Source organism: Oncorhynchus tshawytscha, unplaced genomic scaffold, assembly GCF_018296145.1.
Source record: "Oncorhynchus tshawytscha isolate Ot180627B unplaced genomic scaffold, Otsh_v2.0 Un_contig_9130_pilon_pilon, whole genome shotgun sequence".
NCBI classification, from domain to species: domain Eukaryota; kingdom Metazoa; phylum Chordata; class Actinopteri; order Salmoniformes; family Salmonidae; genus Oncorhynchus; species Oncorhynchus tshawytscha.
Genome location: NW_024608823.1, coordinates 22,501 through 39,852, shown reverse-complemented (window position 1 = coordinate 39,852; position 17,352 = coordinate 22,501). Strand labels below are relative to the sequence as shown.

The following is a 17,352-nucleotide window of genomic DNA, read 5'->3' as shown; positions in this document are numbered from 1 at the left end:
CTGCCGTACTGTCCTTCAGTCAGCTGGTCTTTCTATAAAATAACATATGACCTGCCATACTGTCCTTCAGTCAGCTGGTCTTTCTATGAAATAACATGTGACCTGCCGTACTGTCCTTCAGTCAGCTGGTCTTTCTACTTCTATAAAATAACATATGACCTGCCATACTGTCCTTCAGTCAGCTGGTCTTTCTATAAATCAACATATGACCTGCCATACTGTCCTTCAGTCAGCTGGTCTTTCTATAAAATAACATATGACCTGCCGTACTGTCCTTCAGTCAGCTGGTCTTTCTATAAAATAACATATGACCTGCCATACTGTCCTTCAGTCAGCTGGTCTTTCTATAAAATAACATATGACCTGCCATACTGTCCTTCAGTCAGCTGGTCTTTCTATAAAATAACATATGACCTGCCATACTGTCCTTCCGTCAGCTGGTCTTTCTACTCCTATAAAATAACATATGACCTGCCATACTGTCCTTCAGTCAGCTGGTCTTTCTACTCCTATAAAATAACATATGACCTGCCATACTGTCCTTCAGTCAGCTGGTCTTTCTATAAAATAACATATGACCTGCCATACTGTCCTTCAGTCAGCTGGTCTTTCTATAAAATAACATATGACCTGCCATACTGTCCTTCAGTCAGCTGGTCTTTCTATAAAATAACATATGACCTGCCATACTGTCCTTCCGTCAGCTGGTCTTTCTACTCCTATAAAATAACATATGACCTGCCATACTGTCCTTCAGTCAGCTGGTCTTTCTACTCCTATAAAATAACATATGACCTGCCAGACTGTCCTTCAGTCAGCTGGTCTTTCTATAAAATAACATATGACCTGCCATACTGTCCTTCAGTCAGCTGGTCTTTCTATAAAATAACATATGACCTGCCATACTGTCCTTCAGTCAGCTGGTCTTTCTACTTCTATAAAATAACATATGACCTGCCATACTGTCCTTCAGTCAGCTGGTCTTTCTATAAAATAACATATGACCTGCCATACTGTCCTTCAGTCAGCTGGTCTTTCTATAAAATAACATATGACCTGCCATACTGTCCTTCAGTCAGCTGGTCTTTCTATAAAATAACATATGACCTGCCATACTGTCCTTCAGTCAGCTGGTCTTTCTTTCTATAAAATAACATATGACCTGCCGTATATCAGACCTGCCATACTGTCCTTCAGTCAGCTGGTCTTTCTATAAAATAACATATGACCTGCCATACTGTCCTTCAGTCAGCTGGTCTTTCTATAAAATAACATGTGACCTGCCGTACTGTCCTTCAGTCAGCTGGTCTTTCCACTTCTATAAAATAACATATGACCTGCCATACTGTCCTTCAGTCAGCTGGTCTTTCTATAAAATAACATGTGACCTGCCATACTGTCCTTCAGTCAGCTGGTCTTTCTATATAAAATAACATATGACCTGCCATACTGTCCTTCAGTCAGCTGGTCTTTCTTAAAATAACATATGACCTCCAGCTGTCCTTCAGTCAGCTGGTCTTACTATAAAATAACATAACCTGGCATACTGTCCTTCAGTCAGCTGGTCTTTCTATAAAATAACATATGACCTCCTTCCTTCAGTCAGCTGGTCTTTCTACTTCTATAAAATAACATATGACCTGCCATACTGTCCTTCAGTCAGCTGGTCTTTCTATAAAATAAAATATGACCTGCCATACTGTCCTTCAGTCAGCTGGTCTTTCTATAAAATAACATATGACCTGCCATACTGTCCTTCAGTCAGCTGGTCTTTCTATAAAATAACATGTGACCTGCTGTACTGTCCTTCAGTCAGCTGGTCTTTCTACTTCTATAAAATAACATATGACCTGCCATACTGTCCTTCAGTCAGCTGGTCTTTCTATAAAATAAAATATGACCTGCCATACTGTCCTTCAGTCAGCTGGTCTTTCTATAAAATAACATATGACCTGCCGTACTGTCCTTCAGTCAGCTGGTCTTTCTATAAAATAACATATGACCTGCCGTACTGTCCTTCAGTCAGCTGGTATGACCTGGCATACTGTCCTTCAGTCAGCTGGTCTTTCTATAAAATAACATATGACCTGCCGTACTGTCCTTCAGTCAGCTGGTCTTTCTAAAAAATAACATATGACCTGCCATACTGTCCTTCAGTCAGCTGGTCTTTCTATAAAATAACATATGACCTGCCATACTGTCCTTCAGTCAGCTGGTCTTTCTATAAAATAAAATGTGACCTGCTGTACTGTCCTTCAGTCAGCTGGTCTTTCTACTTCTATAAAATAACATATGACCTGCCATACTGTCCTTCAGTCAGCTGGTCTTTCTATAAAATAACATATGACCTGCCATACTGTCCTTCAGTCAGCTGGTCTTTCTATAAAATAACATATGACCTGCCATACTGTCCTTCAGTCAGCTGGTCTTTCTATAAAATAACATGTGACCTGCTGTACTGTCCTTCAGTCAGCTGGTCTTTCTACTTCTATAAAATAACATATGACCTGCCATACTGTCCTTCAGTCAGCTGGTCTTTCTATAAATAACATATGACCTGCAATACTGTCCTTCAGTCAGCTGGTCTTTCTATAAAATAACATATGACCTGCCGTACTGTCCTTCAGTCAGCTGGTCTTTCTATATAAAATAACATATGACCTGCCATACTGTCCTTCAGTCAGCTGGTCTTTCTACTATAAAATAACATATGACCTGCCATACTGTCCTTCAGTCAGCTGGTCTTTCTACTCCTATAAAATAACATATGACCTGCCATACTGTTCTTCAGTCAGCTGGTCTTTCTATAAAATAACATATGACCTGCCATACTGTCCTTCAGTCAGCTGGTCTTTCTATAAAATAACATATGACCTGCCATACTGTCCTTCAGTCAGCTGGTCTTTCTATATAAAATAACATATGACCTGCCGTACTGTCCTTCAGTCAGCTGGTCTTTCTACTCCTATAAAATAACATATGACCTGCCATACTGTCCTTCAGTCAGCTGGTCTTTCTATAAAATAACATATGACCTGCCATACTGTCCTTCAGTCAGCTGGTCTTTCTATAAAATAACATATGACCTGCCATACTGTCCTTCAGTCAGCTGGTCTTTCTACTCCTATAAAATAACATATGACCTGCCGTACTGTCCTTCAGTCAGCTGGTCTTTCTACTATAAAATAACATATGACCTGCCATACTGTCCTTCAGTCAGCTGGTCTTTCTACTCCTATAAAATAACATATGACCTGCCATACTGTCCTTCAGTCAGCTGGTCTTTCTATAAAATAACATATGACCTGCCATACTGTCCTTCAGTCAGCTGGTCTTTCTATAAAATAACATATGACCTGCCATACTGTCCTTCAGTCAGCTGGTCTTTCTATAAAATAACATATGACCTGCCATACTGTCCTTCAGTCAGCTGGTCTTTCTATAAAATAACATATGACCTGCCATACTGTCCTTCAGTCAGCTGGTCTTTCTATAAAATAACATATGACCTGCCATACTGTCCTTCAGTCAGCTGGTCTTTCTATAAAATAAAATATGACCTGCCATACTGTCCTTCAGTCAGCTGGTCTTTCTATAAAATAACATATGACCTGCTGTACTGTCCTTCAGTCAGCTGGTCTTTCTACTTCTATAAAATAACATATGACCTGCCATACTGTCCTTCAGTCAGCTGGTCTTTCTATAAAATAAAATATGACCTGCCATACTGTCCTTCAGTCAGCTGGTCTTTCTATAAAATAACATATGACCTGCCGTACTGTCCTTCAGTCAGCTGGTCTTTCTATAAAATAACATATGACCTGCCGTACTGTCCTTCAGTCAGCTGGTCTTTCTATAAAATAACATATGACTGGCATACTGTCCTTCAGTCAGCTGGTCTTTCTATAAAATAACATATGACCTGCCATACTGTCCTTCAGTCAGCTGGTCTTTCTACTTCTATAAAATAACATATGACCTGCCATACTGTCCTTCAGTCAGCTGGTCTTTCTATAAAATAAAATATGACCTGCCATACTGTCCTTCAGTCAGCTGGTCTTTCTATAAAATAACATATGACCTGCCATACTGTCCTTCAGTCAGCTGGTCTTTCTATAAAATAAATGTGACCTGCTGTACTGTCCTTCAGTCAGCTGGTCTTTCTACTTCTATAAAATAACATATGACCTGCCATACTGTCCTTCAGTCAGCTGGTTTCTATAAAATAACATATGACCTGCCATACTGTCCTTCAGTCAGCTGGTCTTTCTATAAAATAACATATGACCTGCCATACTGTCCTTCAGTCAGCTGGTCTTTCTATAAAATAAATGTGACCTGCTGTACTGTCCTTCAGTCAGCTGGTCTTTCTATAAAATAACATATGACCTGCCATACTGTCCTTCAGTCAGCTGGTCTTTCTATAAAATAACATATGACCTGCAATACTGTCCTTCAGTCAGCTGGTCTTTCTATAAAATAACATATGACCTGCCATACTGTCCTTCAGTCAGCTGGTCTTTCTAATAAAATAACATATGACCTGCCATACTGTCCTTCAGTCAGCTGGTCTTTCTATAAAATAACATATGACCTGCCATACTGTCCTTCAGTCAGCTGGTCTTTCTACTCCTATAAAATAACATATGACCTGCCATACTGTCCTTCAGTCAGCTGGTCTTTCTATAAAATAACATATGACCTGCCGTACTGTCCTTCAGTCAGCTGGTCTTTCTACTCCTATAAAATAACATATGACCTGCCATACTGTCCTTCAGTCAGCTGGTCTTTCTACTCCTATAAAATAACATATGACCTGCCATACTGTCCTTCAGTCAGCTGGTCTTTCTATAAAATAACATATGACCTGCCACACTGTCCTTCAGTCAGCTGGTCTTTCTACTCCTATAAAATAACATATGACCTGCCATACTGTCCTTCAGTCAGCTGGTCTTTCTATAAAATAACATATGACCTGCCATACTGTCCTTCAGTCAGCTGATCTTTCTATAAAATAACATATGACCTGCCACACTGTCCTTCAGTCAGCTGGTCTTTCTACTTCTTTAAAACAGTTATGACGGTTATTTTATTTATTTAGTTGTGTACACGGGAACTCTGTGTGTATGACTGTGGGTGTATATACCACTGTTTGTCCCCTCCCAGGCGGACTGGAGACATGACCAATCGTCTCTGCCTCCAGGCTGGCCCACAGCAGGCAACATAGACATCAGAGGGTTTGGTCTGCGATACAGAGAGGACCAGGAACTGGCAGTACGCAACATCACCGTAGCCATCCACGGAGGAGAGAAGGTATTTTATGGGGGGGTACGGGCTGTGTGACTGGAGGGATTAGGCTGCGTGACTGGGGATTAGGCTACGTGACAGGGGATTAGGCTACGTGACGGGGGATTAGGCTGTGTGACGGGGATTAGGCTGTGTGACGGGGATTAGGCTGCGTGACGGGGATTAGGCTAAGTGACGGGGGATTAGGCTACGTGACGGGGATTAGGCTACGTGACGGGGATTAGGCTGTGTGACGGGGATTAGGCTGTGTGACGGGGATTAGGCTGAGTGACGGGGATTAGGCTGAGTGACGGGGATTAGGCTGAGTGACGGGGATTAGGCTGAGTGACGGGGATTAGGCTGCGTGACGGGGATTAGGCTGCGTGACGGGGATTAGGCTGCGTGACGGGGATTAGGATGCGTGACGGGGATTAGGATGCGTGACGGGGGATTAGGATGCGTGACGGGGATTAGGCTGCGTGACGGGGATTAGGCTGAGTGACGGGGATTAGGCTGCGTGACGGGGATTAGGCTGAGTGACGGGGGATTAGGCTGAGTGACGGGGGATTAGGCTGAGTGACGGGGGATTAGGCTGAGTGACGGGGATTAGGCTGAGTGACGGGGATTAGGCTGCGTGACGGGGATTAGGCTGCGTGACGGGGATTAGGCTGCGTGACGGGGGATTAGGATGCGTGACGGGGATTAGGCTGCGTGACGGGGATTAGGCTGCGTGACGGGGATTAGGCTGCGTGACGGGGATTAGGCTGAGTGACGGGGATTAGGCTGAGTGACGGGGATTAGGCTGAGTGACGGGGATTAGGCTGCGTGACGGGGATTAGGCTGCGTGACGGGGGATTAGGCTGCGTGACGGGGATTAGGCTGCGTGACGGGGATTAGGCTGCGTGACGGGGATTAGGCTGCGTGACGGGGATTAGGCTGAGTGACGGGGATTAGGCTGAGTGACGGGGGTTAGGCTGAGTGACGGGGGTTAGGCTGCGTGACGGGGGGTTAGGCTGAGTGACGGGGATTAGGCTGCGTGACGGGGGATTAGGCTGCGTGACGGGGATTAGGCTGCGTGACGGGGATTAGGCTGCGTGACGGGGATTAGGCTGCGTGACGGGGGATTAGGCTGCGTGACAGGAGGGGATTAGGCTGCGTGACAGGAGGGGATTAGGCTGCGTGACAGGGGGGTATTAGGCTGCGTGACAGGAGGGGATTAGGCTGCGTGACAGGGGGGATTAGGCTGCGTGACGGGGGGATTAGGCTGAGTGACGGGGATTAGGCTGAGTGACGGGGGATTAGGCTGAGTGACGGGGATTAGGCTGAGTGACGGGGATTAGGCTGAGTGACGGGGATTAGGCTGAGTGACGGGGATTATTGTTGTTGTTGTTCCAGGTGGGTATCGTTGGTCGTACAGGAGCAGGGTAGTGACTGTTGTTGTTGTTCCAGGTGGGTATCGTTGGTCGTACAGGAGCAGGGAAGTCCTCTCTGACTCTAGGATTGTTCCGCATCATCGAGGCGTGTGAGGGAGAGATTCATATCGATGGAGTTAACATCGCTACGCTGGGTCTCCATGAACTCCGCTCCAGGATCACCATCATACCACAGGTACACACCCACAGCCCCTACAGACACACTCAAACTGACCCACACTCTTCTGGAGACATGTTATATTTAAAATATCTTTATTTATCCTCTCCCTCCCTCACCCCTCTCTCCCCCTCCCCTTCCTCCTCTCCCTCTCTCCCCCTCTCCCCCCTCCAGGATCCAGTGTTGTTCTCTGGGTCTCTGAGGATGAATCTGGACCCCTTCGATGGCTACTCTGATGAGGAGGTGTGGAGAGCCCTGGAGCTCTCCCATCTCAAGAGCTTTGTGTCGGGCCTGCCGGACAAACTCAACCACGAGTGTTCAGAGGGAGGAGAGAACCTCAGGTACACCTTACCTCTCCTCCTCTTCTTACTTCTCTCCTCTCCTTACTTCACTCCTCTCTCCTCCTCTCCTTACCTCTGTCCTCTCTCTTTACCTCTCTCCTCCTCTCCTTACCTCTCTCCTCCTCTCCTTACCTCTCTCCTTCTCTTCTTATCCCTCTCCTCTCTCCTTCTCGTTTCTTACATCTCTCCTCCTCTCTCCTTTACCTCTCTCCTTACCTCTCTCCTCTCCTTACCTCCTCTCTCCTTCTTGTTTCTTACCTCTCTCCTCTCTCCTCCTCTCCTTACCTCTCTCCTTCTCGTTTCTTACCTCTCTCTCTCTCTCATTAACACAATCTCTCTCCAGTCTGGGTCAGCGCCAGCTGGTGTGTCTGGCCCGAGCCCTCCTGAGGAAGACGAAGATCTTGGTTCTGGATGAGGCCACAGCTGCTGTGGACCTGGAGACTGACAACCTGATCCAGTCCACCATCAGAACCCAGTTTGATGACTGCACTGTCCTGACCATCGCACACAGACTCAATACTATCATGGACTACACCAGGTAATATATAGACTGACTCAATACTATCACGGACTACACCAGGTAATATATAGACTGACTCAGTACTATCACTAATATATAGACTGACTCAATACTATCATGGACTACACCAGGTAATATATAGACTGACTCAATACTATCATGGACTACACCAGGTAATATATAGACTGACTCAATACTATCACGGACTACACCAGGTAATATATAGACTGACTCAATACTATCACGGACTACACCAGGTAATATATAGACTGACTCAATACTATCATGGACTACACCAGGTAATATATAGACTGACTCAATACTATCAGGTAATATATAGACTGACTCAATACTATCACGGACTACACCAGGTAATATATAGACTGACTCAATACTATCATGGACTACACCAGGTAATATATTTTATTTTTTATTTTATTTCACCTTTATTTAACCAGGTAGGCTAGTTGAGAACAAGTTCTCATTTACAACTGCGACCTGGCCAAGATAAAGCATAGCAGTGTGAACAGACAACACAGAGTTACACATGGAATAAACAATTAACAAGTCAATAACACAGTAGAAAACAAATGGGGAGTCTATATACAATGTGTGCAAAAGGCATGAGGAGGTAGACGAATAGTTACAATTTTGCAGATTAACACTGGAGTGATAAATGATCAGATGGTCATGTACAGGTAGAGATATTGGTGTGCAAAAGAGCAGAAAAGTAAATAAATAAAAACAGTATGGGGATGAGGTAGGTGAAAATGGGTGGGCTATTTACCAATAGACTATGTACAGCTGCAGCGATCGGTTAGCTGCATAGACTGACTCAATACTATCATGGACTACACCAGGTAATATATAGACTGACTCAATACTATCATGGACTACACCAGGTAATATATAGACTGACTCAATACTATCATGGACTACACCAGGTAATATATAGACTGACTCAATACTATCATGGACTACACCAGGTAATATATAGACTGACTCAATACTATCATGGACTACACCAGGTAATATATAGACTGACTCAATACTATCATGGACTACACCAGGTAATATATAGACTGACTCAATACTATCATGGACTACACCAGGTAATATATGAAAACACAGACACCTGGTCTTTCTCTCTCTCATCTCTCTCTCCTCCCTTCAGAGTGCTGGTCCTGGATAAAGGGGAGATGGCAGAGTTTGACTCTCCCTCCACTCTCATCACCAAGAGAGGAATCTTCTACAAGATGGCTAAAGACTCTGGACTGGTCTGAGTGGGCGAACGGGAGAGGACAGGTTGCTTAAAGACAACATCCCTCCTTACAGAGAACTCCTCCTCCAACCCCCTTTCCTCTCCTCCGACCGGGAGGCTGTGCAGGGAAGAGGTAGCAGAGAGAGAGAGGAGAATTCTAAGGATATCAATGTTTCTGATAAGTGTGTATAAATTATGGGAGCACTCTACCTCCACTCCTTCCTCCCTCTACTTCTCCCTCCATCCATCCCTCCCTCTACTTCTCCCTCCATCCATCCATCCCTCCCTCTACTTCTCCATCCATCCCTCCCTCTACTTCTCCATCCATCCCTCCCTCCCTCCTCTTCTCCCTCCCTCCTCTTCTCCCTCCTCTTCTCCCTCCCTCCCTCCTCTTCTCCCTCCCTCCTCTTCTCCCTCCCTCCTCTTCTCCCTCCCTCCCTCCCTCCCTCCCTCCCTCCCTCCCTCCCTCCCTCCCTCCCTCCCTCCCTCCCTCCCTCCCTCCCTCCCTCCCTCCCTCCCTCCCTCCCTCCCTCCCTCCCTCCCTCCCTCCCTCCCTCCCTCCCTCCCTCCTCTTCTCCCTCCCTCCCTCCCTCCCTCCCTCCCTCCCTCCCTCCCTCCCTCCCTCCCTCCCTCCCTCCCTCCCTCCCTCCTCTTCACCATCCATCCATCCTCTTCTCCCTCCCTCTACTACAGAATATGTCAAGGATTCACTCCACTGAACCTGATGCTGCTGCTTCTCCAGGACAAATCCCTTCTGTTACTCCTCCCTCCCTTAACTAAAGACTTCTCCAGGACAAATCCCTTCTGTTACTCCTCCCTCCCTTAACTAAAGACTTCTCCAGGACAAATCCCTTCTGTTACTCCTCCCTCCCTTAACTAAAGACTTCTCCAGGACAAATCCCTCCTGTTACTCCTCCCTCCATCCCTCCCTTAACTAAAGACTTCTCCAGGACAAATCCCTTCTGTTACTCCTCCCTCCATCCCTCCCTTAACTAAAGACTTCTCCAGGACAAATCCCTTCTGTTACTCCTCCCTCCATCCCTCCCTTAACTAAAGACTTCTCCAGGACAAATCCCTTCTGTTACTCCTCCCTCCATCCCTCCCTTAACTAAAGACTTCTCCAGGACAAATCCCTTCTGTTACTCCTCCCTCCATCCCTCCCTTAACCAAAGACTTCTCCAGGACAAATCCCTTCTGTTACTCCTCCCTCCATCCCTCCCTTAACTAAAGACTTCTCCAGGACAAATCCCTCCTGTTACTCCTCCCTCCATCCCTCCCTTAACTAAAGACTTCTCCAGGACAAATCCCTTCTGTTACTCCTCCCTTCATCCCTCCCTTAACTAAAGACTTCTCCAGGACAAATCCCTTCTGTTACTCCTCCCTCCCTTAACTAAAGACTTCTCCAGGACAAATCCCTTCTGTTACTCCTCCTTCCCTTAACTAAAGACTTCTCCAGGACAAATCCCTTCTGTTACTCCTCCCTCCCTTAACTAAAGACTTCTCCAGGACAAATCCCTTCTGTTACTCCTCCCTCCCTTAACTAAAGACTTCTCCAGGACAAATCCCTGTTACTGTTTCCTTCCCTTAACTAAAGACTTCTCCAGGACAAATCCCTTCTGTTACTCCTCCCTCCCTTAACTAAAGACTTCTCCAGGACAAATCCCTTCTGTTACTCCATCCCTCCCTTAACTAAAGACTTCTCCAGGACAAATCCCTTCCAACAACTCTTACTGTTTTTCCCAAACTCTGTTTGTTCAACTCTCCTTTAAACGGGTGTCTGGATGTTTTCAAGATTCCCTTCATCTTGCAGAATTTGTGGGAAGTCAGAAGGCCATCAGATCTGCTCTCCTCCGTCAAACAGACTCAAAATACCACCTAGGTTTTTTTTTATTTTTAAATGGGCATTGTGTGCTTTTGAAGATGTACTCTGTTAAGAGACTATAAAAGAGTCATTTTTGTTTTGTCTCTGCCCCAGTTTGCCTTTATTGCCATCAGAGAAAAGAATCAGAATATTCTGATTTTTTCTATCCAATGTAACTGGAATGTTCTGAATTGTTCACCCCAACAGAACCGGAATGTTCTGGTGTGTTCCTTCCAACAGAACCAGAATGTTCTGGTGTGTTAAATGTAACCAGAATGTTCTCATCTGTTCTCTCCAACGGAACTGGAATGTTCTGATCTTTTCTCTCCAATAGAACCGGTGGACTAGGTTGAATATTTATTTGACAGACAGTGCAATGTTATTCCCCACAGGGAGTGAGTGAATGGATAGCTGTCCAATCACAGACGCCGGCTGTTGAAACCTGTCCCATCAGTCAGATCCCGCCCCCCTCTATGTTGAGTACTGTTAAAGAGAGTGAGGTCACCCACCCTTGACCTCTGCCTGGGTGGTCTTTGACCCTTGACCTCCCAGACGCTGCTTTCCATAGTGCCACACCTCAAACGGCATCCTACACAACACTTCTCTTGACCCAAGCCCTGCGTTGCAGTCTGTTGTCTGTAACCAGTAACTAGTCTAGGGAGAGACCTGTTGTCTGTAACCAGTAACTAGTCTAGGGAGAGACCTGTTGTCTGTAACCAGTAACTAGTCTAGGGAGAGACCTGTTGTCTGTAACCAGTAACTAGTCTAGGGAGAGACCTGTTGTCTGTAACCTATAACTAGTCTAGGGAGAGACCTGTTGTCTGTAACCTATAACTAGTCTAGGGAGAGACCTGTTGTCTGTAACCTATAACTAGTCTAGGGAGAGACCTGTTGTCTGTAACCTATAACTAGTCTAGGGAGAGACCTGTTGTCTGTAACCTAGAACTAGTCTAGGGAGAGACCTGTTGTCTGTAACCTATAACTAGTCTAGGGAGAGACCTGTTGTCTGTAACCAGTAACTAGTCTAGGGAGAGACCTGTTGTCTGTAACCAGTAACTAGTCGAGGGAGAGACCTGTTGTCTGTAACCAGTAACTAGTCTAGGGAGAGACCTGTTGTCTGTAACCAGTAACTAGTCTGGGGAGAGACCTGTTGTCTTTAGTTAAATTTATTTAAATGAATGTAATACACATTATTATATCCTTCTGGCTAAATCCCAAATGGCACCCTAAATGACCCGTTCAAAAGTAGTGCACTTTATAGGGAACAGGGTGTCATTTGGGCCAAATATAGGATAATTTGACTGTAGCCTTCTGCGTTCAGCAGAGACCACTTTTTCCTTGTTGGCACTTTATCTGTTGGTTAGTAGGTGTTATTATATTATTGAACCTCTTGAGCCATACGCTATTGGGTTAGTCAGACTGATCAGCAAGTCTCAATAAGGTGTTGGGATCAACAAGTCTCAAAAAGGTGTTGGGTTAGTCAGGCTGATCAACAAGTCTCAATAAGGTGTTGGGTTAGTCAGGCTGATCAGCAGGTCTCAATAAGGTGTTGGGATCAGCAAGTCTCAATAAGGTGTTGGGTTAGTCAGGCTGATCAACAAGTCTCAATAAGGTGTTGGGTTAGTCAGGCTGATCAACAAGTCTCAATAAGGTGTTGGCATCAACAAGTCTCAATAAGGTGTTGGGTTAGTCAGGCTGATCAACAAGTGTCAATAAGGTGTTGGGTTAGTCAGGCTGATCAACAAGTCTCAATAAGGTGTTGGGTTAGTCAGGCTGATCAACAAGTCTCAATAAGGTGTTGGCATCTACAAGTCTCAATAAGGTGTTGGGTTAGTCAGGCTGATCAGCAAGTCTCAAGTCTCAAACACCTTAGTAATATATTCTGTCCATGGACTCATGCTACTCATTTTCACTGGGGTTGTGTGTCCCAAATGGCAACTCATTCTACATTTGACCAGGGCCCATATGGGGGGATAGGAGGTCATTAATGACCGGGGCCCATATGGGGGGGGGGTAGGAAGTCATTAATGACCAGGGCCCATATGGGGGATAGGAAGTCATTAATGACCAGGGCCCATATGGGGGATAGGAGGTCATTAATGACCGGGGCCCATATGGGGGATAGGAAGTCATTAATGACCAGGGCCCATATGGGGGATAGGAAGTCATTAATGACCAGGGCCCATATGGGGGATAGGAAGTCATTAATGACCAGGGCCCATATGGGGGATAGGAAGTCATTAATGACCAGGGCCCATATGGGGGATAGGAAGTCATTAATGACCAGGGCCCATATGGGGGATAGGAAGTCATTAATGACCAGGGCCCATATGGGGGATAGGAAGTCATTAATGACCAGGGCCCATATGGGGGATAGGAAGTCATTAATGACCAGGGCCCATATGGGGGAATAGGAAGTCATTAATGACCAGGGCCCATATGGGGGTATAGGAGGTCATTAATGACCAGGGCCCATATGGGGGATAGGAAGTCATTAATGACCAGGGCCCATATGGGGGAATAGGGTCCCATTAGAGATGCAGCTTTTCACTGGGACATCCAGTGACTACAGCAGGTGTGTTGTCTGAAGATGGAGCCAGTAGCAGCCTACTGGGCCTACGCTTTGATGTCGCTCTCCTGTGGCGTTACTTCTTTATTTGAGCCTTGGTTTTATTTGATATAAATCAAGGAGACGTGCTTTTGATTTGTCTGTTGAGTGTAAGGGGTTGTCCCCAAATGTCACCCTATTCCCTATGTAGTGCACTCCTATGGGCCCTTTTCCCTATGTAGTGCACTACTATGGGCCCTATTCCCTATGTAGTGCACTACTATGGGCCCTATTCCCTATGTAGTGCACTACTATGGGCCCTATTCCCTATGTAGTGCACTACTATGGGCCCTATTACCTATGTAGTGCACTACTATGGGCCCTATTCCCTATGTAGTGCACTACTATGGGCCCTATTACCTATGTAGTGCACTACTATGGGCCCTATTCCCTATGTAGTGCACTACTATGGGCCCTATTCCCTATGTAGTGCACTACTATGGGCCCTATTCCCTATGTAGTGCACTACTATGGGCCCTATTCCTATGTAGTGCACTACTATGGGCCCTATTCCCTATGTAGTGCGCTACTATGGGCCCTATTCCCTATGTAGTGCGCTACTATGGGCCCTATTCCCTATTCCCCTATGTAGTGCGGGCTACTATGTAGTGCTGGGCCCTATTCCTATGTAGTGCGCTACTATGGGCCCTATTCCCTATGTAGTGCGCTACTATGGGCCCTATTCCCTATGTAGTGCGCTACTATGGGCCCTATTCCCTATGTAGTGCGCTACTATGGGCCCTATTCCCTATGTAGTGTGCTACTATGGGCCCTATTCCCTATGTAGTGTGCTACTATGGGCCCTATTTCCTATGTAGTGCGCTACTATGGGCCCTATTCCCTATGTAGTGTGCTACTATGGGCCCTATTTCCTATGTAGTGCGCTATAAGTGGAATAAGGTGCCATTAGGGAGACAAGTCGTCTCAGAACATACGCTGTTAAACCATTGAGTACATTACTGTGCTGTTACATATTTATATCATTTGTAAGTATGCATTATTATAATTATTTTATATTTGTATACATGCACTAGTTTTTAAGTGTGCACTAGTTTTTAAGTGTGCATTATTTTTCGGGACTGACGTGTAAAAAAAAAAAAATAAAGTACTTTTTTTGTTAACCTCTGGTCTGTCTGTCTGGTCTGTCTGTCTGGTCTGTCTGGTCTGTCTGGTCTGTTTGTTCTGTCTGTTGGTCTGTTTGGTCTGGTCTGTTTGTTCTGTTTGGTCTGTCTGGTCTGTTTTGTCTGTCTGGTCTGTTTGGTCTGTTTGGTCTGTCTGTCTGGTCTGTCTGGTCTGTCTCTGTCTGGTCTGTTTGGTCTGTCTGGTCTGTTTGGTCTGTCTGGTCTGTCTGTCTCTGTCTGTTTGGTCTGTCTGGTCTGTCTGTCTGTCTGTCTGGTCTGTCTGGTCTGTCTGTCTGGTCTGTCTGTCTGTCTCTGTCTGTCTGGTCTGTCTGTCTGTCTGTGTCTTGGTCTGTCTGGTCTGTCTGGTCTGTCTGTCTGTTTGTCTGTCTGGTCTGTTTGTCTGTCTGGTCTGTTTGGTCTGTCTGGTCTGTTTAGGCTCTGTCTGGTCTGTTTAGTCTGTCTGGTCTGTTTAGTCTATCTGGTCTGTTTTGTCTGTCTGTCTTCTGTCTGTCTGTTTACCAGCTCTGTGTGTAATGAAACAGCCCAGGATCAGATTAAGCCTAGGATCAGATTAGCCTTTACCAGCTCTGTGTGTAAACAACCCAGGAAACAGCCCAGGATCAGATTAGCCTTTACCAGCTCTGTGTGTAATGAAACAGCCCAGGATCAGATTAGCCTTTACCAGCTCTGTGTGTAATGAAACAGCCCAGGATCAGATTAGCCTTTACCAGCTCTGTGTGTAATGAAACAGCCCAGGATCAGAATAGCCTTTACCAGCTCTGTGTTTAGTGAATTTTGCTGTGTGTAATGAAACAGCCCAGGGTCAGATTAGCCTTTACCAGCTCTGTGTGTAATGAAACAACCCAGGATCAGAATAGCCTTTACCAGCTCTGTGTGCTTTAGTGTTTTGTGTTGAACGTGCCACAAAGTATACAGCAGATTATCAGGTGTTTGAGACCAATGTCCAAAAACTGGTCTCCATTGATGGTTGTAGGTCTTCCAGCAGGACAACGACCCCAAACATCAAAAAGCACCCAGGAATGGTTCAAAAAGACACGCCGGACTGTTCTGGAGCGGCCAGCGAAGAGTCCAGACCTGAATCCCATCCGAAACCAACGGAGAGATCTGGAAACAGCATTTGGTGGAGGGCATCCCTCAAACATTGAAGAATTAGAGCAGTTTGGTGCTGAAAAGAGGGGCCAAATTTGCCGGGTAGAGAGGTCCCGCAATTCCCCAGAACTGTGCTTCGACACAATCCTGTTTCCTGTCCAATGAATTGAATTTACCACAGGTGGACTCCAATCAAGTTGTAGAAACATCTCAAGGATGATCAATGGAAACAGGATGCACCTGAGTTCAATTTAAAGTCTCATAGTAAAGGGTCTGAATACTTATGTAAATAAGGTATTTCAGTTTTTATATTTATATATTTACCTTATTTACATATATATATTTAAATGAGCAAACATTTCTAAAAAACGATTTTTGCTTTGTCATTATGGGGTATTGTGTGTAGATTGATGAGGGGAAAAACCAACTTAACCCATTTTAGAATAAGGCTGTAACGTAACAAAATGTGGGTAAAGGAAAGAGGTCTGAATACTTTCCAAAGGCCCTGTTTCATTTCTACCATGAAAGCATGATAAGAGATGGACTTTCCCCTTTATAACACATGGTTGGATAGGAACTAGCAGCACCCAGTCTGTTATCAGTAGAGCAGGCCGGGCTCCACCTGCTGACTGTTGTAAAAGGTTTTGTGAGTATCTCAGATTGAATAGGAACTAGCAGCACCCAGTCTGTTATCAGTAGAGCAGGCCGGGCTCCACCTCCACCTGATGACTGTTGTAAAAGGTTTTGTGAGTATCTCAGGTTGAATAGGAACTAGCAGCACCCAGTCTGTTATCAGTAGAGCAGGCCGGGCTCCACCTCCACCTGCTGACTGTTGTAAAAGGTTTTGTTATAGACTGTAAAAGTAGAAAGGGTTTTGGTACAAGATTCATTTTGAGATGAAAAAAAGAGTCTTCAAACGGGACAGCAGTGAATAAAGTGAGTATCTCAGACTGAATAGGACAGAGCTGAGAGAGAGTACCTGTATGCTACTACTAAATATTACCACCCTGCGATGACCACCATACGATGACCACCAAGGTGTACCCTTTCCATGCATACAACACCATGCGATGACCACCCTGCGATGACCACCATGCGATGACCACCAAGGTGTACCCTTTCCATGCATACAACACCATGATGACCACCAAGGTGTACACCATGCGATGACCACCCCCTGCGATGACCACCATGCGATGACCACCAAGGTGTACCCTTTCCATGCATACAACACCATGCGATGACCACCCTGCGATGACCACCATGCGATGACCACCAAGGTGTACCCTTTCCATGCATACAACACCATGCGATGACCACCCTGCGATGACCACCATGCGATGACCACCAAGGTGTACCCTTTCCATGCATACAACACCATGCGATGACCACCCCGCGATGACCACCAAGGTGTACCCTTTCCATGCATACAACACCATGCGATGACCACCCTGCAATGACCACCATGCGATGACCACCAAGGTTTACCCTTTCCATGCATACAACACCATGCGATGACCACCCTGCGATGACCACCATGCGATGACCACCAAGGTGTACCCTTTCCATGCATACAACACCATGCGATGACCACCCTGCGATGACCACCATGCGATGACTACCAAGGTTTACCCTTTCCATGCATCCAACACCA

The 17,352-nt window shown here is 45.6% G+C and overlaps 1 protein-coding gene and 2 long non-coding RNA genes across 3 annotated transcripts in view; all 3 read left to right on the top strand.

The window, feature by feature from the left end:
• LOC112242262 (multidrug resistance-associated protein 1) overlaps nucleotides 1–9,327 on the top strand; it is a gene marked incomplete at its 5' end in the record, with an annotated part of 50,749 nt that extends 41,422 nt beyond the window's left edge. The window contains 5 exons of the mRNA XM_042313732.1: nucleotides 5,167–5,313; nucleotides 6,736–6,894; nucleotides 7,051–7,217; nucleotides 7,561–7,755; nucleotides 8,912–9,327. Coding sequence (XP_042169666.1) covers nucleotides 5,167–5,313; nucleotides 6,736–6,894; nucleotides 7,051–7,217; nucleotides 7,561–7,755; nucleotides 8,912–9,020 — 777 coding nt within the window. The remainder of the gene's footprint in view (nucleotides 1–5,166; nucleotides 5,314–6,735; nucleotides 6,895–7,050; nucleotides 7,218–7,560; nucleotides 7,756–8,911) is intronic.
• On the top strand, nucleotides 7,834–8,896 carry LOC121843865. The gene is made up of 4 exons (XR_006081767.1): nucleotides 7,834–8,036; nucleotides 8,067–8,150; nucleotides 8,598–8,807; nucleotides 8,850–8,896. It is a non-coding gene; the product is annotated as an uncharacterized LOC121843865 (long non-coding RNA).
• Nucleotides 9,328–11,790: 2,463 nt separating the features above from the next.
• Nucleotides 11,791–17,352, top strand: part of LOC121843867 — a 6,809-nt gene continuing 1,247 nt past the window's right edge. The window contains exons 1-2 of the long non-coding RNA XR_006081768.1: nucleotides 11,791–12,018; nucleotides 13,552–13,553. This is a non-coding gene — a long non-coding RNA (uncharacterized LOC121843867). The remainder of the gene's footprint in view (nucleotides 12,019–13,551; nucleotides 13,554–17,352) is intronic.